General features: G+C 37.7%; 2 protein-coding genes and 1 long non-coding RNA gene across 3 annotated transcripts in view; 2 read left to right on the plus strand and 1 right to left on the minus strand.

Moving 5' to 3' along the window:
• The window catches only part of LOC139964500 (uncharacterized), an 81329-nt gene extending 68131 nt beyond the window's left edge, over positions 1–13198 (minus strand). The window contains exon 1 of the mRNA XM_071966093.1: positions 12751–13198. Within this exon, the coding sequence (XP_071822194.1) occupies positions 12751–12801 (51 nt within the window). The 5' untranslated portion in view covers positions 12802–13198. The remainder of the gene's footprint in view (positions 1–12750) is intronic.
• On the plus strand, positions 1130–10827 carry LOC139964899 (uncharacterized). Its single transcript, XR_011792121.1, has 4 exons — positions 1130–1429; positions 4884–5058; positions 6937–7032; positions 8224–10827. It is a non-coding gene; the product is annotated as an uncharacterized lncRNA (long non-coding RNA).
• A 4559-nt stretch (positions 13199–17757) lies between the features above and the next one.
• LOC139964448 (cell division cycle protein 27 homolog) overlaps positions 17758–26597 on the plus strand; it is a 34111-nt gene continuing 25271 nt past the window's right edge. Inside the window, exons 1-7 of the mRNA XM_071966011.1 lie at positions 17758–17936; positions 20804–20879; positions 21914–22061; positions 23126–23251; positions 24205–24302; positions 25455–25624; positions 26172–26380. Of these exons, the coding sequence (XP_071822112.1) occupies positions 17913–17936; positions 20804–20879; positions 21914–22061; positions 23126–23251; positions 24205–24302; positions 25455–25624; positions 26172–26380 (851 nt within the window). The 5' untranslated portion in view covers positions 17758–17912. The remainder of the gene's footprint in view (positions 17937–20803; positions 20880–21913; positions 22062–23125; positions 23252–24204; positions 24303–25454; positions 25625–26171; positions 26381–26597) is intronic.

Raw genomic sequence — 26597 nt, forward strand, 5'->3', positions numbered from 1 at the left:
TTATCTTAAAGCGAACAAATATATCCATATATGCCTACTGTTAGCGTAATCCTTATTACAATAACTTCTCTCGAGGTAAGGTTGATCAAATTATAACATTCGAGTGGTCACACTCAGCTGTTACTCCAGGAAGCTGGATCATATAGTAAGTGCATTTGAGCAGTGGCGTAGCTAGGGGATCAAGTGAGGGCACGTCGGCCCCGGGCGCCGGGTTTAGGGGGGCGCTGAAATGGGAGAATGAGAGTAAACAAGAAAAGCACTTATAGAAAAACATGACGAAATTGATGTATGTCGTCAGGCATGAATATTTTCCAGGTACTAATAAGAATCTGAACTGAATGTAGTTGTTTTTATTAGCAAATTTATACTTATAGATTGTGATTTCTTTTCAGTCCATTTCGACCGTTTTCTCTAATATAGTTCCAAGGCAGTAGATTTCGAAAGGTGGAAATATCATAGGCGAAGGAGCACAATTTGATTTAGGGGGGGGGGGTGGCTGTATACGACTTGCCCGAAAAGTATAACAAAAAAAAATCGCGAACTTCGCGCGCAATTGATTTTTCTTTCAGTAGTGCATGGGGGGCGCAATTTTCTACTCTTGCACCAGGGCGCCAAATCATATAGCTACGCCCACTGCATTTGAGTACGGAGTCAATTTTCACTTGGTCAGTATACCAGCACGTGTTCAAGTCTCGAAGCAAGATCTCGTTACTGAGTACGAAATTTAGCACTAGCTACGATACTATAGCCTTGAGAATGCGAGTAAAAATCAACATGGTATAGTGCCACTGATATACGGCTAACTAGTGAGTACGTCTACACTCTAAGAAAAAAGGGTTCTAGAGGGGGTTCGCGAAATGAAGAATGGTTCTCGTCAGAACCATGTGCCCTTGAAGAACCAAAAAAGGTTCTTGATTCGTTTCTACTTGGTTCCATACCCACACAGAAAAGGTTCTGGGTACAAGATGGTTCCACAAAGAACCCCTAATTGCACGAATAGGGGTTCTAATCGTACTTATCACAAGTGTGCACATGATCTATAAATAAACAAGTTCGGCAATTTTTATCGGGAAATGTAATTGTAAGGGAATAATTAAGTGTATAGAAGTGTTATTAATCTCATTTTCTCATTTACCATGGAATTTGTTTTGACTTGTGAACAAAATCGTTTATTTGAATACAACGCATTGAGTGGAATTTGCGTAATAATTTCGACCACTTTTCGCGGGCTCCAAAGTTCCGTCTGACCGAACGTCACGTACATGTTACATGTAATAGTATAGTGAGTGCACCGAAGTTCGCCGCCTTTACGTACATAATATGCACTGTGTATGTTACCTACGTTCATCATTATATGTATATTGCGTGCAGTTCTTGCGTCACGTACCGTCGATTATGTTCGAGTAGGAGAAGTTGAAGCCCCGGTGCGGTGAGTTTTTCAGTTTTAATTTAGAAACATGTAGACCGAAAATTAAATTCAACTCCAGCGCAGACCTGCTAATAAGTTATCGGGTCGACCCTTGGTGAATAGACGTGAATACCAAACGATTCCTTCATCGTCATTAATTCCATTGAGCAAATAATATTCGGCTTAGGCTAGCCTAACGTATACTAGGCCTACTTTATACTTGTATGGGCATAGCCTAACGTTAGGCCCATTCTATAGCCAACAGAATTCTGTAGGGCTATAGGCCTAGCCTAGGCCATATTTGTAGGAAGACCGGACATTTAATTAATTAATCACGATAACATTATAATAGTCTCAAAGAGCACTAGAACCTTACTGTCTCTGTCACAGCTCAACCGGTTTCAGCCACATACGATGGAGTAGGCCTAGGCTACCCTATACTGAATTGGGATGCCTGTATAGTGCGCACCTAGCCTAAGCTTTTTCAGCACAAATTTCTTCAAAATCCCTTAAAAACATTCAGATGATGTCTGTACCGAACCTTTAGCACCTGATACACAAATCCACAATCCTGATATGAATCTTTATGGTCGAAATTGTAAAATATGGAGCTATTAAAAAGACAGTTCTGTCCAACTTCCTTGTTTACGTTTGCTAAAAAGACCCGTTTACTGTTCTTAATGGAACAAGCGGTTGTGAACAGGCACACAGTACCTAGGCTATACCTACACTACAGTATTGATAAGGTAATATCCTTTAAAAAATCAAATAAGCGTTTTTACCAGAATTTTAGGGTTACGGGGGAGGGGGGCCTAAATAACAAACTTAGCTTACACCTGATTAAGCAGATGCAGTGTACTAATGTAACTTATCAGAACTGAACGAAAGGCAAAAAAGACTAAGAATGAGGCAGAACTTGGAGTAAATTTACAACAATTCCATTCGAAAATTTCTTGGAAATGAAAATTTCGAATTATCATACAAAATTTAGATTTATTTGGTCAAGATGATGAAAAACCAGCCTGCTTTGCATATATTATGGTTGAAAATAAGTAGCTAAGTTGTTATTCGTTCATAGCGCTTTTAGAACACGTTGCTACAGTATGGTAATATTGGAACGTATTGTTAGGTTCTGGGCACCCACAGTATTCGGAAACCTTGTTATATAGTCCTAGCCTAAGCCTTATTCCAGATATAGGCTACTGAGGGTGCTTCAAACACGGGCAAACGTCAGTTTTTAGACAACATTCCAACTTTTGTCAACTTTAAAATATCCATAAAATATGTTTTTGACCAACCAACAGATTGAAACCATAGAATAATAAAAAGAATACATTATGATGAGCTCATGAAGAATGAATGCATCACTAACACGCAGAAAATTGAGGGAAAATTAAATCAAAATGTTTCTGGCCACAATTTGGCATAATTTATACCACAATGCATTGCAATCAATATACGTCATCCGGAATAAGGCTTATTGGTGTGACCATGTGTTGACCACCTAGGCTAACAAACAATCAAGCTAAAAAATAAATGAAGACGTAGGCCTACAGTAGGCTATCCAAAATGAATAAAACATTCCAGGGATCACCACTGATGTGTTATTCCTCTTCCCCAATTTAGCAAGTTTGCTTCGTATTGGAATAGGGTATGTGGGGAGAGCGGCGTTAGTTGGAGCATTTTTCACAAAAGTCTCTATTTTCAGAAACAACATCAATTCAGCAAACACTGCCTATCCTGTTAGGATAGGCAGTCCATAAAACTGCTACAATTGTTGATAGTTCAGGAGATAATCCAGTGTGAGGTGTGTGCCTTGTGTCACAAATGAAGCCCATAAAACCACTACTCTTGTTGATATTTCAGGAGATAATCCAGTGAGGTGTCGGTGATAGGCGTTCCAACTAACCCCACCTATGGGGTTAGTTGGAACGGGTGGTGGGTTAGTTGAAAGATGGATTCTTGCTCAAAAGAAATAAATGAGAACTTATCACAACTATACACAAAGATACCTTGGAATATGCCTATTATAATATATCAAATGATATTAAAGCCAGACTCACTATATGGAAGTAAATGAGAATATAACTTTGCTACCAAAATTCTGGAGACATTTTTCATCCCAGCCCATTGAAATTAGGCAACATTGGTGAATCAGAATATTTTAACATCTGCTAACCTTGCAGTCACTGCAAACTTAGGCTAAGTTTTAAGTGTTTTGGGTATGTTTTTATGATTATAGGTGAATATGACCAAATTTGTGTGCATGTTCCAACTATTCCAGGCAGTAAATGTTACAACTAACCCCTTTGGCTAATCAGACCTTTGTATGCTCATTGCGCAGAACAGAGACCATCGACATAATTTTTTGCCCACCTCATTTTGAAGCTACTTAATAAAGCTGTAAATAACCCCAACCTAGTATATTTTGGTTATTCCCTCCATGGAAATAAAACAACATTTTTAATTTCATAAAAAAATACTCAGAGTGCCGAAAAACAAACATTCCTCCCTATTTATTCTTCTAATTATTATGATCATTATTTATTATTATTGTTATTAATTATTATTATTCCACCAATTTATTCCACTAATTATTCCACCAATAATGATCGATCAGGTCTGGAAATAACCTGTCCATACAGTAATGAGTATTGATAACTGCACAGTAATTGGAAACAAAGACATGAAATAAAGGCTGATTATAGTTTTAATTATACTTAGGCTATAGTGGATCACATTTCATTTACCTACATTGATTTGGGGGCGCCCAGGTCAATGGAGCGGTTCGCAATAATGGAATGGTCCTCTACATTTGAACTAACTTCACGGTTTATAAACAAACACACGCTCATAGCATTCTCTCCAGCCAGTCCCGTGGGCAAGTCTATTCATGTAAAATTTTGTCACTAAGATATGAACTCCCTAGCATTTGATATAGTATTAAAATTAGGCTTCTTTAGAAGTATTTCAAAGGCGTTTAAGCGTACATTTATCATCAGTGCATTACTGTATTCTGAGCTCAGAATTAGTTTAGCCCCAAGTTTTATCTATTTCTTCGCTAGCCAATTTTATACCACTCACGCGCGTGCCACCATAGATGAGCTTTACCGTGCATGGTATCAGTTTAGCGAATCTTTATCATAGCAGTTAGTATATGCGTACTTCATATGCAAATATTATAGTAGGTTTATGATAAAGGTGTATTTTGCCGTTGCGTCGCCATTTAAGGAAGTGAAGTATAAATAGGACTTTCACTGTGCATCCCAGCTCTGCAAATGACCTGCTGAGGGAGCTTCAAGTTGGACTTCTGACGCAACCCTGTGACCCCTTAGCAGAGTAGAAAACTGATCTCAAATTAATCAGTCAGGTGGATATTCCTTTTCAGTGTGGCTTGAAGGGAGTCCAATGGGCTGCCTTTTCAACAAATCATGTCTAATTTTGGTATATATTTCACTTTTATCTTCATATACAGCTTTGCAATGAGGTGGAAATGCTGACAGGGAGGGACGTTGTTGTTGAAATGAAGACTGCATTAGAAAAATATACACCAAAGATAATCCAGAACGGTTCCAAGAAGACCAAAGCAAAAGAGCTGATGCGTGCCTACCGGTAGGAGGAGGAAGTCCTTCTTGAAGAGGACAAGAAGTGTATGTTATCACATTTTACCTTACAATTACTAGTATAAAGTCGATCAGAGTGGAAAATGATGGGCGGGAATTACAGGAGGGTAAGCGAGAACCCATAAAGATATTTAGGTAGAAACTGGTCCAAAAAACCGTACTGCCTGAAAGTAACTAGACAATTGCAATCAAACCCCCATGTACTCTGTTCTATTGTAGACAGAGAACGGGGAAATTAGGTGAACAAGTGACCATAAGGTGTGAGCAGAGCAACTTTACTGGGGTGTAGGAGCAGCTGAACAATTTTGATCGAAAGGGGAATATTGTTAGGAAATAAGGATTGCAGGGAGAGTGTACTCACAGTGCAATCATTGCCCTCTTTGCATTCAAATTTGTCTAGTTACTTTTTGGCGGTACTGGTGGTCTGTTATTGCATAAGGGATGAAAAGGTGTCTGTACTGGTTGGTTCTGAGACACTGGATATCTGCTATTCAACAAGTAATTAGAAAGAGGCTAAGCTGCAGTCGACCAGCATTTGACACTGACAGTATGCCTACATATATCATACTGTCGTACTGTACACTGACTGTACAGTACATACTACATAGGCATAGTACTCCATATGTACAGTGTGTGTGTGCAAATCACGAACGACAACCCTGTCGTTGTTGAGGAAAAAGTTAAGAGGAACTGCTGCCTGCTCTCTGTATGTTGAACTGATCGATTTCACAGGCTTTGAGTTGACCCCAATTCACCCGTCAATTACAATGTCAATTACAATGTTACTCCAACGTGGGGATATTTGTGCTAACTGCTCATGTAATTCCATAAATCACTGTTCAAAGGCTATTTGTCGGGCCGACAAATAAACTTCCAGTCCGAGTTATGATAAATTATCTCAGGCAAATGGGACAGAGAGTGGTGAAAACTGGTGATGATTGGGTTGTTTAGAATCCTTGGCTCATGAGGATTCGAAATGGGGTGGGTGAAATTCACATACAAGCAACTTCGTTTTTTGCCGGTCCAGAGCAAAGTCAGCAAGGATCTTTAACATGGAAATCCCAGTTACTAGCCAGAAATAAAAAGTGTAGCCGATAAAACCACAAGTATAATGTTGTTGCTCTTCATCATGGGTTTCACAGCAGTTGGAACTACCGACAACAGAATATGGTTATTGGGGACAGGGTTCATAGAGAATCTTGACTTCATGCCCCCTATCTCATGATTTCAGTGACGAATGATACTGATTCGTCACTGAAATCATGAGATAGGGGGCATGAAGTGGGTAAAATTAACATTTCCCCATTGGAATAGCACAGGGGGGTAGAGATTTGGTGTTCATTTGGTTCATTCGGTGACGCCATAGCCTCATAATTATGAATATTTGGCTCTATTTTGGGAATGACATCTCTGGGATATTCACAGTTTGGAATCAATTTTCTCCACATCGGTAGCTCCCATTTTCTTAAAAATGGTACCGTTGGAAAGGGAAAAAGCTACTCTGTTTGCACACATAATGGAATGGCCATGTTATGTGGTCTTTAACGTTGAGCCTCGGTGGACTCCGACAGTGACGGCAGATGCATCTATGGTTCTCGCAGTGCATTCTCCTGGGTCAGGTTGCCCTCGTACAGATCCTTTATCAGCCGGAGTACTTCTTTCTCTTTTGGGCATTTCAATACTTCGCTTTGGGGCACTCTCTCCAGATCTATGAAGATACGCTGCAGCTGTCGTTGGCCTTCTCTGTATTTCTCCATCAGTTGCCGCAATGCAAAGACAAATACATACAGTACATTGTACCATGGTGGTACAAACCTCTCACAACATTGCTCATTGTCTGATTATGACTGCTGCCTTATAACACTTGAAAATGTAGTGATACAGAACTTTATTTTCCAATCTTAGGATTTATTGGCAGACCTGGAGTATTCTGTCGCTCTGATGGCTCTACCGTACATCTTCGACGAGAAGCCTGGGTTCTTGTATGTTTCGGACAAGAAGGTAAGTTCCTCTTGTATATGGTCATTTTCACAGTAAAGGGTGTAAATTGACGAACTCTGAAACCAAAGTTTCAACATGATTTGTCACAAACATTTCCACCAGAATCATGTACATAAATATCTTAATTATCAGGGAAAACTACTTCTGAAGCTTAAACTACATCATAAAGTATGAAAATAGTTGTGAATGTCCTGACAAGCTATCATGTGGCAAAGTGTCCTTGAATTGTGTCGCTTCATGAGTCCACTACTGACGAAAAGGTCTTAAAACGCAAAGTTACACCCTTTACTGTGAAAATGACCATTTGTCCAGGAGCAGATAGGTTGTTGCTGCTGTTTAACATTTAAGGTGTGCCTGTATTCAATTGATTATGTCATTTTGGAACTCTCAGTTCTTCAGGAATGATCACAGATTGTCTATTGTAAGTATAAGGCTCGTATCTTCAGGATGCCAAGGAGGGCTGCATCTGGCATTGTGAGGCTTGACCCCAGCCAACTAAAGGACCTGACAATGGTCAATGATTATACAGTATAGCTTGAGTACCCGCTCTGGGAGCTGGTAGCGAATGTATTCTTGGAACACCCATGGTCAGACTCCTTGTGTTCTAGAGATAGCAGAACAGTGCATCACTGAGCTCCCAACAGCCCGGCAGTTAGGGAGTATCCTGTGATCGGGTATGCGAAGTTAAACCCCCCCCCCTCCCCTTTAGAGGTCTGGACCCCGATCTATGGTCTGACTTCTCACACGGAGGCCGCCGTTACTAACAATGTGCTCTACCCTTGTAATACATACAGTGTAGACACTGGAATTTGAACCGAAAAGGGAAAAAACACAGTATATGGGGAAATGTAATCACTACCATTAGAAAATACACATTGACACGGATTGACAGTGTCAATATTCACTTTAGCCGTGCAGTTGCGTTCAAAATCCCAAACAGTCCTGCCTTTAGATGTGAATCAGCCGCTTGGTTTTCACTTGTATATTGTTTTATTTTACTAACTCTGCCGAGTGCCGATACCTACAAAATGTTCACATTAAGTTTGGCACAAAATTGCCTGCAGCTATTGAAAAAAAAATAGTACCACCATAACTCTGACACATCAGACAGTCCCAGAGTTAACAATGGAATTTTTGTGGTCAAAAATGTGTCAATGTACTCTAATTGTTATTAATCATTTCCTTTTTCAGGAGATAGTGTCACCATCACCAGTTTAAGTGCTACAGTGTAGTACCATCAAACCTGATGCCATCTCTGTATGGGCCGAAGGATCACAAGTCTGTCATGTGATTTCCAGCATATGGTCTGCAGTGGCACTCTTGATGGCCGTATACTATGCGCATGGGATCAAGTCCCCTCCAGAGGCGGCCAACACTCTGGGATTCCTACAACGTTACATGATGAGTATCAAGAAAGAAGATGAGGGGCCAAAAATACCAACTCCAATACTGCGAATGCTTTCTGCATTGATCTGAATCAAATTTCCACAGCACAATGCATATTCCATATGACTGTGACTTTTGCAGCGGTACTCGTCAAAGGCATTTTTTCTCACTGCAGAAGCTTTGTCGACACCTCGAAATAGCTAATGCACATCAAGCCAACTTCATACTGAGGTGTCGAATTGACGGCTCCCCAAAGCAATATCGCAAAATGGGATCTTACAGAAAACATATCCGTCGTTGCCACAATGCTCGGCATTCACAAGAACCTGAAGCTGAGGAGCATAATGATTGCTTTGTGGTTGAGTTGCTTCATGAAGAAGAAATCCCATTTATTTGTTGAAGTCAAGTATATCTTATATTCTTGTAATATGTGGCTTATTTGCAGCTGCATAATGATGGCAGAAGCATTTGAAGAACATTACATTGCCTATAAAGTCAGAAGAACCACTGAGTGGTTAACCTTTTCACCAGGTGAATAGAATGATTACCTTGCCCTGGATACCTATAGGAGTGCTGGAAATATGTACATTCCATTGAGGTATAAGGTAACTGCTACAAGATAAGCCAGAACAACATACATCAAAGCTTTCAGTGTTGGTCACAAAAATTGTAGGTGGGATTGTAATATCACACTGAATCGCAATATACTAGTCGAATTAGCAGGGATGAGTAAATGACCACTGCACAGCTTATAGTAAATGTAGGAGAAGTCTTTGAGAACACATTGTTTCACCTGATTAATTTCACTTACATGCACTTGCATGTTTGAATATTTTGTGGTGTGGTGCAGTTGTTATTGAGTCATTCTTTAGTTTGTATTTCATGATTGTGCATGTACAAAGCATGCAGCATTTGGCATAATCCCAACATTGCATTCCTCAGAGAACTGTTAAGAGATTGAATAATTCCACATTGTATATCAGCTCATTCTACAATTTTTGGATGTAAATCACAAAGTTGTTGTGATATGACGAAAGATGATGTCTTTTGATTGTATTTCAGCATTTTGAATCTAATTGATATTTCATGCAATAGATAATTGACAATATTTGTTTGTTTCGTGGTTTGCTGAATTTTAAAGTGAATAAAGTTATTTGCAAGTTGACAGAACATCATCAGACTTCTGACATTATTGTAGGCAAAAATTGTACACATCTCACAATAGCTGCAACTTAATACTATTTTCTGGTCTTCATGGCTTCTGTGAACAGTAAAAAGTAAGAACCTTCCAAAGAACTTGTGAGAACCATTTTAAAGGGGTTCCCCTGGGAACCATATTTGAAAAGGTTCTCGGTAGAACCTTAAGTGTTCTGCACACAGCTACGAATTGAAAGTACCTTTCATGGTTCTGGTGAGAACCATTTTAAAGGGGTTCTCAAAAGAACCTTAGTCATAAAAGTTCTTAATAGAACCTTAGGGGTTCTGCATACGGGACAAAATGAAAGAACCTTTTATGGTTCTTTCGAGAACCATTTCAAAGGGGTTCTCAAAAGAACCTTAGTCATAAAAGTTCTTGATAGAACCTTAGGGGTTCTGCATACGGGACAAAATGAAAGAACCTTTTTTGGTTCTTTCGAGAACCATTTCGTAGGGTTCTTATTAGAACCATCATGAAAAGGGTTCTCGGAAAGAACCATTGAAGGTTCTGCATACGGGACAAGTCCAAGAACCAGTTTTGGTTCTATGTGGAACCATATTTTCTTAGAGTGTATATACGGACTCACTACAAAATCTAGTCCCCACGTGATATCATTATGTTGTTCTTCAAAGGTTTTCTTTCCTTTGATAGTTGTATTATTCGTTTCTCGTTGAAACCTTATACATTTGGATTATATGCTTAAATGATGTTTTCTGTACAAGAATGTCATTAAAATGCAACAATTTTTTGGGTGGAAATATCTTTCTTCTTCTCTGGATATATGATCGAAATATTATAAAGAAGAACAACTACATTTTCAGCTCAATTGCCATAAATTGCACCTGTATTGTCTGTTGTCGCCACATGCAGCCTTCACAAAATATTACAAAATATGAACATTTCATCACAGATGCACCAAATCCACGGTATACACGACTCTAAATAGTACAAATTTAAACAGGACAAGATAAATCGGTTCCTGGTGAGGCTTTTAACATAGGAGCAGGGGGAGGGGGAGGTGAAGCTCTACACACTTTACCGCTCATTCACACCAGTTAACCACAAAGACTGACTGAAATGCATATATATAACTTGATAAACGAAAGCGATGGTAAAAATATATATAGAAAGAATAAGTTATCGCTGGACAAATTTATTTGTTCTTAAATTTTGCATTTCATGAAGAAAGTTTATCAAAGCTAACCTGAGTATCAGTCAAAGTGAGATTGCAACTTCCACTTTACTATAAACACCCTCCTAAATCTACCTGCACCCGCCCCCTACCCCCCCCCTACACCCACAAAATGGCAAGTGAAGGAATAAGAGTAGAATTCCAACATTTTGTCACCCCGACACATTTTCATATCAATATTAATTGCATATAACAGAAAAACATATTTAAAAACATGAAAATGTTTGTTTCCTATAAGGCAATAATGGACTGCATTGTTATGAGATTTTATTGTTAAACAACATCTTTATAGAAATGTAACAGAATCAACTCCAAAGATATGTTAGATTTCATCCAAAAATTAACGAAGTCTGGAATGGTAACGTGATCAAACTATATTTTGGGTGAAAGTAAAATCCGAAATTTTTAAGTAGTGTTAATGCAATCCTCCTCCCCCCCCCCACCCCTACACCCATCTCCCGACCCACACCAGTCGCTACATACACCTTTATCATGAGGGTGCCAGCAAATCTCAGTTTCCTGTCTGATAAAATTAAGATTAAGTTATAAGATTACAATTTTTTAATCTTCGACAAGCATGGATTAAGGCAATCTTTTAAGCTTGGTACAATATAGCAACGGCAATTGATACACTGACATCAACCCCATGCATAACCCCATGCATCCTTCTTTTAGTCCCAGTATTTGAACTCTTACCCTATTCACTTTGGACAAAATAATACAGAATATTTCCTGTGTATAATAGAGGGTATTAAGACCCCGCCTCCCTCGGTCCTTTCCCGATTTGTGGAGTGTTAAAGTTTGTTGTATTGGAACTGTAACTTGACTTTATTCTGACTAAACTTCATGTATAATCTCCACGCGTAATTGGACCCCTCGCAACCCCCCCCCCCCCCTATATATGGTTAACCGTTCCCATAATTATATATAAGGGATCTGTAGATGGTTAACCGTTCCGTATAAAATATAGAGGGACATAAAACATTTAATCCAAAATATCATGATGTGTCAACATATTTTATTCGGTAAGTTTATGTCTATAATCCCATCGTATGGTACCATCTTAGTGGGCATAATATCTCCTGGGCCTGGGGTCAATCAGGGGGCCCGGACAAATATAAATGATTAAGAATATTCACATATACGCCCATGAATATATACCATGAATTTATGAAGACTTCTGGAGAGGGCCTCGCGATATAATTGTTCCAGTTGCCCGACGATGATCTTGAATCTCCCGATTATATGTATATTGTTGATACCTTATATGTTTCTTTATATTGTTAACTGCATATTGCGCCACAATGATTGCGTCGAATTGGAAGCAAAAATGCAAACAGCTCCTAAAGGTGCTGAAATTGTCATGAAGTTAAGCATGCACACTAGTCATACATAATTAGTAAAGGTAAATATCGTGCATGGCGTCTGTACATGGAGTATGTGTGATAATTAGTAAGGGATTATCATTATACGTGAGAGATAATTAGTAAGGGATTATCTATACCTGAGAGTGGAGATTGGCTGGTTGGGGAGGGGTCGCATTGATTGCTCACGTTATAATTCTTTTAGTAGACCTATATATGCTATTTCCGGGTCATTAGTTTTGCTATATATATCATTACAATGTGTGATCCATGACGTATATGTGTGATAATTAGCAAGGGATTATTATTATACGTGAGAGATAATTAGTAAGGGATTATCTATACCTGAGAGTGGAGATTGGCTGGCTGGGGAGGGGTCGCATTAATTGCTCACATTATAATTCTTTTAGTAGACCTATATATGCTATTTCCGGGTCATTAGTTTTGCTATATATATCATTACAATGTGTGATCCATGACGTAGCCTATATATGTATGTGTAGTATAAACGTGTAAAGAAGTATTATGTATGGAAAAAGCCATTAAACTGAGCGAATGAAAAACGAAAGAAAACTTACAAGTGACAAACATATTGCGATGAAAAGAGTCAACCGGCCTGCAGTGGACATTTTCTTCTTCTTTTTGATGATAGGCCGAAAAAATCGGTAAAATTATTAACCGCCTGGCCGGCAGGCAATTCCAAAGTTACAATCCTCGAAGACTTTTCCTTGTTCCAAACGTTCGTGTTTGCACTCGCTTCTGTAGAAATTATTTGTGGACGATATATTCTAAATGACAGGAGCAGAAACGCAATCTTTGCGACAAAGTTGATCTCATGAAATAAAAGGCTTGCTATTTCCACTAGGACGTCGAAAAATGAGAGAAAAGTTTTTCGATTGAAGTCTTCACTTTATACTAGTGGTGACGAACTGAACAGTGGTTAAAACAGCCTTGTGTTAATTTAAGCAGAGGTCATGACGTTAGCTATACACCTATCGAGTTTTACCGTTCAGGCTATTTACAAAGGAACTTTACTAAGTATTACATGCATATAGCAATGGGTGAGGCCACTTGCACCGCTTGAATGGACACCACTTTTTTTTTTTTTTTTACAGACATAACTTTTTGAGAATAATAAGGTCGCCACAAAGCTTTTGAAATTCTTACCACCTATAAAGTATCTCATCTGCACTTATTTAAGGTTTGTGAAGCGTAACGCTAGCATTCATTTCAAAGCAATATTCTGTTGAAGTAGCATATGAGTCACAGTGTATATAGCTGTTTATTTAGCTTATAAGTGCATTGGTAAAACTACCTTAATTATTTGACTCTATGTATGACTGATCAGGTTTCATGCATGGTTAGCATAACTTGGCACACCATTGTCCCCGGGTTGAAGTCACTATAATATACACCCCTTCATTTTCCCCTTTTTGGGGGGGGGGGTTAATAAATTTTTACAAAAGTGTTCATAAAAGTTCTGGTCCTTTAAATTATTCCGCAGTTATTGGTGAGTGCGTTTTAAATAAATCATTCAGATCATGGTTACCTTTCAAATAATCAAACTCAAGCGAGCAGCAGCTTACGTATGATATAGGCTTAACATTTATGCCAATCGTTAACTGTTACGATACGTCTTGTGGTGGAATACCGCATATCCTGTAGAGGAAATATAACCAACGGGCAGGGCTGGATTAAGTGCAACTGATGCCATATCTATAAGCATAGCCCAACAATGGTACCACCTCCATGGCCCCTCCATATATATATATATATATATATCTAAATATATATATATATATATATATATATATATATATATATATATATATATATATATATATATATATATATATATATATATATATATATATATATTTAAATGAAAATCGTAATGAGTTGGAAAATCAAGAACAGTAGTAAAACTTCCAGCCTCCACAGGTAGGCTTGTACGCGGACACCATAACCAACTAGGCCATGGACGCTGATTGTATGTCCAGAGGTTCTAAACCGGTAAGGAAGGTCGTAATTCCACTGTAGTCGTTTGTCACCTGTATCGAACAATACTACTTCTGTTTTTGGTGACATATTTTGCCTTACTCTAGAGATCAAACATGATGCTAACCAACTCGAAAATCATATGTGATTCCTAAAGCCGGATATATATATATATATATATATATATATATATTATTAGAGAAAACCAGAGAAATAAGATATGACTCATAATTGACAAATAAGGAGTAAGTTTTACAAAATATATTGGAATTTTCGGTCCCCCTGGGACCTTCGTCAGCAATACTTGGCAGTCGAATGAGAAGTACAAAATGTGACACAATGAAAGTATGACGCTAGATAAGAGTAAGTTGCAATGATGGAATTAAAACCAAATAAACCATGACTATACAGGAAGCGGATTAAGGAGCAAAGAACGGATTACATATGCTTGTAGAACTGGTAGTTGTTAAGGGGTCCCAAGTCCGGTGAGGCCGGTGATGTGAGACTTAATACGAAAGATCCAATCGATTTCTTTACGTTTACGTTCAGTAGTTGATTTGAAGTTCGAGGCAATTAAAATACATTTTAGGTTTTTTAGAGAATGACCATGAAGATTGAAATGTTCGGACACTGGGAATCCTGCAAAATTATCACGAATAGATTTTTTGTGATTATTAAAACGTAAGCGGAATCGGGAGCCTGTTTCACCTACATAATTGCCCTCTTTGCAAAGTACACAATAGAAAATGTAAATAACATTAATAGAATCACAAGAGAGGGAAGGGGGTCTAAGACTAAAGTCAACATTGGGAATCTTGACCACGGTGCCTGGGGTAATATGGGGGCATATTTGGCATCTAGGTTTACCGCAAGGAAAATTGCCTGCGGAGGTGGAAACTGAGCGGGGGAGTCTGGAGGAAGTGAGAAGAAATTTAAGGTTGGGGGGTTGACGAAATGCTAGCATGGGGGGTACCTTAAACGATTCTCCTACAGACTGATCGTCTTGAAATACAGCAAATTCCTGTTTGATGGAGCGAATGAAAGATTTGATGAGGGGGTTGTAACTGGTAACGAACGGAATGCGTGTGTTGGGACTTTTAGACTTGTATTTTAATACCCATGTGATTTTAAACACCAGGTATCCATATTAACTGGTTATTTCTTGAACGTCGGATACCCCCTTCACTTAATTAGACAGGGTATTTCCAGGGCCGACAAGTTGAGCCGTGAGGACTTATTAAAATACAAGTCTAAAAGTCCCAACACACGCATTCCGTTCGTTACCAGTTACAACCCCCTCATCAAATCTTTCATTCGCTCCATCAAACAGGAATTTGCTGTATTTCAAGACGATCAGTCTGTAGGAGAATCGTTTAAGGTACCCCCCATGCTAGCATTTCGTCAACCCCCCAACCTTAAATTTCTTCTCACTTCCTCCAGACTCCCCCGCTCAGTTTCCACCTCCGCAGGCAATTTTCCTTGCGGTAAACCTAGATGCCAAATATGCCCCCATATTACCCCAGGCACCGTGGTCAAGATTCCCAATGTTGACTTTAGTCTTAGACCCCCTTCCCTCTCTTGTGATTCTATTAATGTTATTTACATTTTCTATTGTGTACTTTGCAAAGAGGGCAATTATGTAGGTGAAACAGGCTCCCGATTCCGCTTACGTTTTAATAATCACAAAAAATCTATTCGTGATAATTTTGCAGGATTCCCAGTGTCCGAACATTTCAATCTTCATGGTCATTCTCTAAAAAACCTAAAATGTATTTTAATTGCCTCGAACTTCAAATCAACTACTGAACGTAAACGTAAAGAAATCGATTGGATCTTTCGTATTAAGTCTCACATCACCGGCCTCAACAAAGACTTGGGACCCCTTAACAACTACCAGTTCTACAAGCATATGTAATCCGTTCTTTGCTCCTTAATCCGCTTCCTGTATAGTCATGGTTTATTTGGTTTTAATTCCATCATTGCAACTTACTCTTATCTAGCGTCATACTTTCATTGTGTCACATTTTGTACTTCTCATTCGACTGCCAAGTATTGCTGACGAAGGTCCCAGGGGGACCGAAAATTCCAATATATTTTGTAAAACTTACTCCTTATTTGTCAATTATGAGTCATATCTTATTTCTCTGGTTTTCTCTAATAATATTTTCTTTTGGAGTAAACGTGGATTTTCGTTATATTATATATATATATATATATATATATATATATATATATATATATATATATATATATATATATATATATATATATATATATATATATATAATTACCACATGCAGGGATGTGCTCACGCTGGGAGGCTGCACCCGGTATATCTGAATGCCACCCAGCACAAACAGTATTTAAACATTTCCGCCCGACACTATCATGTTTGACGATTCATTTACCAAATTTTACCATAACCAAAATAAAGGTGAATACTTGGCACAGAAGTGAGCTCCAGAATAGCAAAAAGATACTACTATTTGCCATTAAGCATACTCTATTTGCAAACAATTTCCAAAGTGGAGGGGGACACCCCCACCCCTTAGACCCGTCTCTCAGGACGTTGATAATACAACCGCACAAATCCGCCCGGCACTCATATATGCTGAGCACTTACTTATCCCTACTCCCTGCACATGATTATTTGAATCCTTGGACCACTCTCAGAGATGAAACAACATCTTAGCCCCCCCCCCCCCCCTCGATTGCAACTGGTGAATGCGCCCCTGCTAGCCCTTTCCAACCGGTGATAATGATTTTTCAACTATAATCTGCACAATCACCTCTACGACCAAAAAACAAAACAAGAAACATCTATTTTCCGAGACATTGAATTAGTTGTGTTAGTCAGTAAGTACGATATCGGCTACCGTACATACAAATCGTTTTGAAGTGGTTCAACTTAGCCCACAAACGTAGGCAAAATACGCGTGAAGAAGACCTAATGTTATACTATATCGTTACTTCATGATAATTTCCTAACGTGATAATTAAAGCCAAACTTAAAGCGTCTATTTTACCTCCAAGGCAAGTTGTTGAAAACTTTTTTGGGGGGATATTGTATTTTATTTATCTTTTAAAGGTAATGGTAGGAGTATGGTTTGCCTGAGTAGGTAAATGGCTTAGATATTTCATCGCAAAAATGACGAAGAGAATGCTTGACTACGGTGGCCTACATATCCATGTTAGTGACTGACACTTTTGAGATTTTTCAAAAACTGCGGGAGGGGAGGAGGGAAGGAGGGGAGGAGTGGAGAGGGAAAGAAATATGTGATCTACCAATGGCCCTCGTCTTGACCAAGTTTATAGTAACCTACCCACCCCATTCCCACCCCTCCTCAAACTGCCCACTTTCTGTGTGAGACCAGTCTGCAGAAAATGTCAGCGGCGTTGAAGAACGTTATTTTGATTGAAAGCAGTAACTAAAATTCACATCTTAGCCGGTCAGCAATTGGCTTTTCTGGACAGTATGCCGCAATGCGAAACCCATAGAAAATGTAGACGCTTATCAATGTCGGACTTACATAAATCAAAAAATATTTTGTCTATCTTGGATTTGTATCGTTACAGACCAATCAAATGTTTCGTTACAAACAGCTGTTATTTCGAACGCCCAAAATGGCAGCCCTCATAGGACTTCCCATAATTAATAGAAATAACTAAAAAAGGTCAGGGAAATCAGTAATATTGAAAATTTCAACTCATTAATTGACTTGAACAGTTGTCGGACGTCAGTATGGTAGTCTATGAGCCAGTTCAGGTAATTATGAAGATATTTTGTCATCTTATTGTCAAAAATATTTGTTCGTAAAGCAGAGAAGCCTAATGTTAACATATTGTTAACAACATGTACGATAGGATGCAGTAGTATTTACATCTCAACTTTATTGCGCAAACAGTTCAATCCAAGCGAAAAGACAATTTATCGTTAATTCAAAGGTTCTTAACATAAGGTTATCAGTGAAAAGTTTATATTACTAAAGTGAACACTCCCAAACAACAGAATATGTAAAGATTTAGGCCTAGCCTGGGTATTTTGAAATTAAGTAACTGACACTAGGCTAGTAACAGTACACTCAACAGTAACACTAGAGCTTAGCATGCATGATGGGTCCAATTATGATATACTTAATATTTTGAATAAGTTTACTTATTTCTGAATAAACTTCTTCAAATTTTACTTATCTAGTCATTGCAATATGTTACCAAACTGCACATCTACGTTTTTAGATGTGGACAAAAGTCTGACGAAACTCTCAGCAATTTTCTTGGTACTACTACTAGTAGCATGGACACTTTGAAGTTCGTACACCTAAGCCTTAAAACACCCCAAAACTATATCTTCTGGTATAAATCACATGAAAATATACTTGATATGGTGGGAGAAGTGTGTTATATTACGATACACGGCAAAACTTTCTTTCCTGCAAACTGTTTTCATGTTGTATTCCAATAACATTCTTCGTGATTGTGGAACTGGTATTTCTTTGCTAGAGTATTGCGAAGTTCGGACACCCGGCCCACAGTGTGGCGCTGGTGATGAAATTGGTGGCGCAGTTGCTCTTTCAGTAATTATAACAGACTTCATAGATCTCCATTTATTGACAAATATGTAAGTACTTACTTGCACACAGGTCATTTTGGAGAGAAAGTATCTGTAGCTTCGTAGTTTTTCATGAAATTGGCTGTTGCTATAGGTTGTCATGGTGAAATCATGTATTTCTTAGGGGTGTCCGAACTTTGCAGTGTTCCGAACTTCGCAATACTGACTATACTAGTAGGCAGTATCATCACGAAAAATGGCCCCATAGAGTGACCTATTATTATGCACTCTTGAATAATATAAGTACATTTCTTTCATTCTCATAGAGTGACCCACTATTATGCACTCCAGATAATATGAGAACATTTTCTTTCATTCTTTTATATTGGAAAACAAATAATGGTCAGATAATAGATGTTAGTATGCAAACATGAATATAAATACACATCTGGATTTAGGTTGGATTCTTGAGATACAAACTACAAAAGCTGCTGACTGAATGTCTAAAACAATTCACAAACGTTTTGATGTCAAGTGCAAACCAAGAAACTGTTCAACATGTACTTGTGATTAAAAAGATGTACCACACATCAAACCTAACCTCTGGGGACCAATTTCTCCAAAGAATGAATCGAAATATGTCACACATCATTAATTTTGCATGAAAAAATTTGTCTTCATGGTCTGGAATCACTAACTTCAAAGTTCTACTGTCACAAGACATGTGCCAACGTTAGCAATGGGGTGAAGATTACAGAACGTACAATGATATATTTGAGGTCATTAAAAAAATTTAGAAAGAAATGACACTACATTTGCATTCATAATTCATGGTATGTAAAATAAGGTTAACTACAGTTTAACGAATTTGGTACAAAACACTTAATCTGACTTCACAGAAGTCTTAACACCTAATATTTTAGGATAACGGACTAATTGATGTAGCATATTGACAAACTTCACTGTTCATTCTCATGAAAATGCAAACCTAAAACTTAAGACGATTATTTTTATGTCAAACATGCAGCAAATGGAACAATTTTGATGATGACAGACAAACTTAACTTAATGAAGACTGAGGTGCATGATTCCAAACATTTGCAAGTTATCAATCTAATCCTACTTACAAAGCGTAGAATTGAAAGGAGTCAGTCATTACGAAAACTATTGTCAGAACACATCGTCCACAGTACTTTTTTTTATCATGCTCACCTTTTCTATTAAGTCCCTTGTGAAACAAACATCAATATCACCAAAAAGTGCTAGAACTGGATGCCAATTGAAGCTTATTTGGTTGACTGGAAATTAGACATATTGTATAATCTGATTCTTAGGGTGAATTTTACTTACAGGGCCATCTTAAGTAACTGATTTAACAAAGCCAGCTGAATAACACAAGACATTAAGCAAGGATTGGCTAAAATCAGTTTCTCAAATAACATTAAAGTTAGGTTTTTTTCTTACCCAAACATTTATATCCTTAACCAGGATTTGGAGATTATAAACTTTCATTTTGAAAAGAAATCACAGCTCTAAGTGTTTGTCATTGCTCCAGTGCAATAGTTGAAATTGCAGATCATACAAACTGGATACATTGACAATGTTATTGTAGTGGCAGTCAAATGTTTTCCTTACTTGTCAGAATTATGGAATTTTTCTCTTTTTTTTGTGACTGAAGACAAGCTGACATATACAGTATGCCTAGACTAGCAGTTCTGCAAATAGTCTGCTAAACCTACACAGCTACACTGGACAAATGATATATGCATGTGGAAATCATAGCTCAGTGAATAAATTATCCGGTATCGCATCGCAAACTGATATGTAAACTTGACAAATAGTGTTTTATTTGAGTTGAGAGCCTTCAAAACTGCGTTACAAAGTCTGAACACTATTTTATTCCCATGCTCTTTAAAATTTTGAAGTTTTAACATTTTTAGCTTTAAATTTTTAAATTTAGCTTTAAGAAATAGCTTTAAAGTTTTGAATAAAAATCTGGTTCATTCCAACATTGCAGTAAACGTCAAGTGAAATGAAACTTTGCAAATTCCTTTATAAACTATAGATTTATTTACTCTTTACAGGCTACTATCTGGCAATGCCTCAATCACTACGACTACGTCAACGCTATATTTTTAGCAGAGAGATTGTATGCAGAAGGTGAGTAGTCTCTAGGCTTTCAATAATAGGGAATCTGGATTATCCGGACCTCTGTTCCTGGATGATCAAACCGGCTATCCAACCGTTCAGACTTGTACAGTGGAGCTCTCCAGCGTTTCTTCAGCGCTTTCATATCTGTCCTGATGTGTGTGACTGTACTGTTCACATATCTCTGAATCAAAGTAATACCATTCCCTAAAAGCGCTCACAAGCATGCAAACACGCCGTATGAGAGTTCATAGTTAGACGTTCTGTGTCGTTGACTAGTTCAGGGATCAGCTTGTGTAGCTTTTTCGAACAAAATAATTGTCCTAAAAGGCCCTTAAAATAATTAGCTTGGCTTGACACTTGTAAATTATTTCAAAAGATCTCTTCATCAGTAATTAACTGCTAGTGATCAACTCATGGTGTAATTTATTTTCTGCAGTCAGAGACTGTAACATGTCAGTTACCATAGAACTAGATAGGACTGATTATGACAGTGTCGTTTCTTGATTTTGGGCTCGGATGGAATGGAGAGCGGCATTACTGCGCATGCAATGTGCTGTAAGTTTTAAGTTCAATGGTCAGATCGTGCATGGTTGTACAGCAGCTCCTAATGCAAATGCAGGGAATTGTAAATTTATGTCAAAGCACTGAAAAGGACTGATATAAAACACATTGTACAGTCCATTTACATATTTAGCATTTTTTGGTTTGGGGTTCAGGAGGATATATAAGAATCTTGGTTATTCTGATAACCTCCTTTGATATTTCAGACAACCTCTGGTCCTGACAAGCTCATATAATCAATCCAGACTTTCTTACTTTGCATGTGCTACATTTAATCTGTGAAGAGTGAGTTGAAGTGTTAATGTACCTTTAGACTAAGTTGACAGGATAGCCTTTGGATTTCCATGTTTATTATCCCATGCATAGAATACAGGTATGCTGTGCAATAGACTTCATTTATTTATATTTACTGTATGTGATTGGTAATTGGAAAATCTTACCAAACTTCATCGATCCTCTGATCACTTCTGTTCTTCATACAGTTGGTTCAGATGATACGCTATTCCTGTTAGCTACCTGCTACTATCGAAGTGGCTATCCGAACAGAGCACATGCTATCCTGCAAACAAAGGGATGTCCCACACCGCAGTGCAGATTCCTAATGGCTAAGTGCAGTCTGGAATTAGAAAAGTAAGAGGGGTTAAAAAAAATTGGAAATCAAAGCTTGTAAGGAGTATTATTGTATGATGCAATGCACATAATATGCTACACCTGTACACCGATAGTTGAATGGCCCATTGAAAACCTTCAGAGTTGAGTGGTCTTGTAGAGAGGTGATATTACCTGATTGGTGTAGATCCATAGATGTCACACTGTAGTTATGAAAAGTGTAGGAATCACATAAATAGAAAGAATTGGAAGTGTTTATCCACCTCTCTCTCTCTTCTGCCAACAAAGTCTAATATTTGTCAGAAGGAACACAAAACTAGTGCAGTTGTTTCCCCTTAAATACTACATGCCTTTGGCATGCAAATTGACCCAGCTATAATGTTGATGCCTCAGAGACAAGCAGGTTTGAAGGTCTACACATGATGGGTAACTGTATGTATATATTTGACACCCAGATGGTGTATTAAAACCATTTATTTAAGCAATATAATTTTACATTGCATATCTCTCAATGTTGTATTTGTGTCACATGGTTCTTGCCTATGATTTATTGATCTACGAATACAGAATTGTGAGCAGCACTAACTAAATCATAAAATCAACATGTAATTATTTATGACTTCAGTTAATGCCAGTATGTTACGCATAAATAATTTATATATATGATGAGCAGGGTTTCGGGTTTATGAAGAAGTGACAACTGAAGGAGGTATAGAGAGGGAAACTGTGTCTGCAATGTCCTGTCAAACCATTCAGTTCTCTTCAATTGATAAGATGGATTGTCAGAATACGAACAAATTAAATTATGTCAGCTGCTACTGCAATGAGAGTAAATATATATTTCAAATGGGTTACCCCATGATTTATTCCGATGTGTCATAGCATGGTGCAATGAAATAGACTTGAAATGGATAGGCCAGTGTTTCATGAAGTAGAATTGTTAGAGGATACTTAGAGCCAAAAAATCAGGTAGTTTTGACTCCAGAGTCGATCAAACACAGTTATATTACCATGATTAATGTAACAAAGTTCCTTTGTGAATACTCTTATGATCTTATTGCTGATTATTATTATTTTTTTCTCAGGTTCTCTGAGTGTGAGGCTGCTCTGATGGGAAGTTCTTTCCCCAAAAATAAGTCTTGCGAGGAAGTGTCCTCAGATTTTGGTGACTCTGCACCTTTTGCTCTTCAACTTCTAGGAAAGCTTTGTCGGTGAGCCCTGTCGTGTTTATCTACTCAATTTGAAAAGTTTGAAAATGAAAAGTTTGAAATGCCAGTAAACAGATTTGTGCTTTTTGTGTAATACTAAGTTTTTTGAGACAAGATGTTCCATGAAATTTTGCAAAATTACAGGTAAATGGAGACCTACTGTACTACTACTTGTGACAATTTTGGTTTATTGATTCTTGTGTAGCTTATAGCATGGAACACCTAATCTATATTAAAACATGGCACTTTGCATCACCAACATAGCCAATTGCTTTAAACATTAAAATCACTTAGCTATTTAGTCCCTCTAAAGTCTCAATACGTGTTTGCTGATGAATTTCGGAAAACAAACTTTTCAAAGCAGATTCAATGTTTCTTATTCTAAATGCAATCTGACCAGGTGGTTTTAATGGAGAAAAGCTGTCGCAATCGAAAGAAAGAAATATATATTCTGTTGCCATTATGGTGGGAACGACTGTAAATCACTGCGACCGCCCATATCAACATGTTCATTAAACAATTGTAACCTATGTAGACTCGTATCGTCCACTGTCCTATGCCTAATGGTCGTAAACAAATCAGAGAGATTTGATTGGTGCATGATCTTTTGGGAGGGGCTTGCAAATTTTGAGTGAAGTTTGTAGAATCTACGGACTCGTTAAAAAATCTGGCAAAGTTTATTCAGCTCAAAATGTTTAAAGACAGATAACTGAATAAAAGTAATGGTTATTAATATGAAAATTGCATGTAACTGTGTTATTTTTTCACTGAGCTTTTAGGGCAGTAAGGTGGAAAGGTTGAAGTTAAAATTTGGCAAACACACAATGAGACTTTAAAGGAAAAGTCTTTATTTCTTTCTTTAAAGGTACACAAAATAACTCTTGTTTTCTGCTATCAACATTTTGCCCTTCTCTAATGTAACATTGAAGATTTGCAATCCATTTCTCATTTTACAGGAAAGCAGAAAGGTTAAACAAGGCAACTGAGGCATACAAACACTGCTTGAAACTTAATCCATTTCTTTGGAATTCATTTCAAGTTCTATGCGACTTGGGTAAGTATGCGGAGTCACCTATGTATTTTCATGCCCTTGTTCAGGGGGTGGATCCATGATTTTTAAAAAGGAAGGGATTCCGGCCCTGAAGTTGATGGATCCAGGGTTCCCCCCCCCCAACCCTGCTGGAAGAAGTTAAAACTTAAGATGTGAAAAGAGGCATTCTCTGTCTTATATTATGCTATGTTATGTTTATATGCAATGATATGCTAATAACTACTTCTATTTTGCGTGATTGTTGTATCTTCTACATACTAGTTCAAATGTAAGTAACTAGTGTATGTTTATACATTTGTGTCGTTCTACCTGCGAAACAAAAAAAAAAACTATGTATGATTGATGTGTACATTGTTTATGACGTTCTGTTTGAGAGAACACAAAAACAAATTGTTAGTGTTAAAGTGAATAGTTAACTAAAGAATCTTGCCATGGGTGAAGTGTTAGCATGTATTAGGATCAGGGTTGGACCAGATGGCCAGCTGTGAGGATTTTTAGTGCACATCTTCCGTAGTAAAATAGTATGACCTTGAAATATTCAAATATAACAGAATGTTCATAGTGTTCTAAAAGCTAAATTTGCTAGATTTACATTGTGCAAACCACTTTCCAGTTGTAATGAGTCTTGTTTATGGCATCCAATCTTACAATAAACCTGATTTTTAACCCTTGGGTAAGTTGCTTGATGATTCTATGCACACATATACAATGTCTAGTGGTCAGTGAGACGAGCAAATAATTCACCTATGTGTGCCAATCTGTAAGGTTAGGGAAATCCCTTCAGGGCCATTTAAAAATGGGAATGAATCATTTGAAAGTCCTTGAAGACTTGAAGTCGGTTTTGAAGTTGGGGAAATCACTCACTAAAAATGAGAAGTCAAAAGCAAATTCTCTTTATTGGTTTCCAAGGTAACGCAAGATGATATGTGCTAATCGTGATATATCACTTGATCTGATCAACTAATGTGACAACAGAAGCGCAACTGGAATTATGAATTAGCTGATTGTTAATTGTTGTAGATTTTCTAGAAGATCTTTTGGAAGTTTAGTTTCTCACAAATTACTCACTGTTAGGTATGTCTCACTTAGCTTCTTTCTGCATTCTCTGAGATGTCTTTTTGACGAGAAGATCAATATCTTTTTCTTCATTTTCAGGAGAAAAACCAGATCCTGAGTCAGTCTTCCAGCTGCCACCTACTTCAACTCTTTGTACAACGAGCAGCCAAACGGACAGTTGTCCAATCATAGATACCGAAAATATGACATCACACGTCATAACCACCCCCAACCAGACTCCTGTCAATCAAGTGTTAGGGACACCACAGGTATTTGCAATCTTGGATATCTTCACAAACATGGGCATTTTTTTTCTTTATTATGGATTATTTGATAAGTAACAGTAACAATGGAATGTAGAAATTTGAAAGGTCAAAATGTTCTTCTGCATTTATGAACTAGACATTTTTTAAATTTTTTTTTCTTCAAGTTTTTGTTGGATTTAAGTTTCTCTCTATGTGGTTTGCTAAAGGACAATCAGGTATTGTTTCCTTCTGCCTCAAGAATCTAGCAGTGACAAACATACCTTGTCAATGTTTTGTAATAAAAATACATTTTAGTTAGCAGTGTATGCAATGTTTATTAAAGAAAAACATAAGTTGAAACTTTTCAAAAAGCTTATCTTAACTGTAAAAAACCCTACTATTTAACCTAATGATATGGTATGAACTGGACCATAATATATGGAGGTACTCAACTACTGCCATTGGAATATCTCATTATGAAGTGTTGGTTAATTAAACTATAGATAAATTTAAGTGAGGATGGACAATTTAATTTTTTTGTCTGACCCCTGAATTTTCATTTTGTACACAGGAGAATGTCTTCACCATGTCAGGAGTCAGACCCTTGTCTGTTAAAACAACACCAGAAATGCATTTTGAGGTCAACATTACCCCTGACAGTAACTCAGGGTCATTTTTCCCTCCTCCTGCCCCAGTGTCAGGGAGACATACCAAAACGAAACCTCGTCCAGGAAGGAATATATTTGGAGGGGGCTCATCAGGCAGCCCCCTTTCTCCTAGGTATGTATTCTCTTATATAGTATTGATCACCCTCCACCCCAAAGCCCCTCCACACATATATGCATACAGTTGTATGTTGCAGCAATGTCCAATGGAAAGAGTGCATTCCTGGCTGCTTTTAGTCTCTATCCTGCCCCTCCCCTACCCATCCTTAATTTTCAGAAACCCTGTAACAACTAATGTATATTCTGTTCCAAACCATTCCTCTAGAAGGTCA

The sequence above is a fragment of the Apostichopus japonicus genome, chromosome 23 (assembly GCF_037975245.1).
Source record: "Apostichopus japonicus isolate 1M-3 chromosome 23, ASM3797524v1, whole genome shotgun sequence".
Lineage (NCBI taxonomy): Eukaryota > Metazoa > Echinodermata > Holothuroidea > Aspidochirotida > Stichopodidae > Apostichopus > Apostichopus japonicus.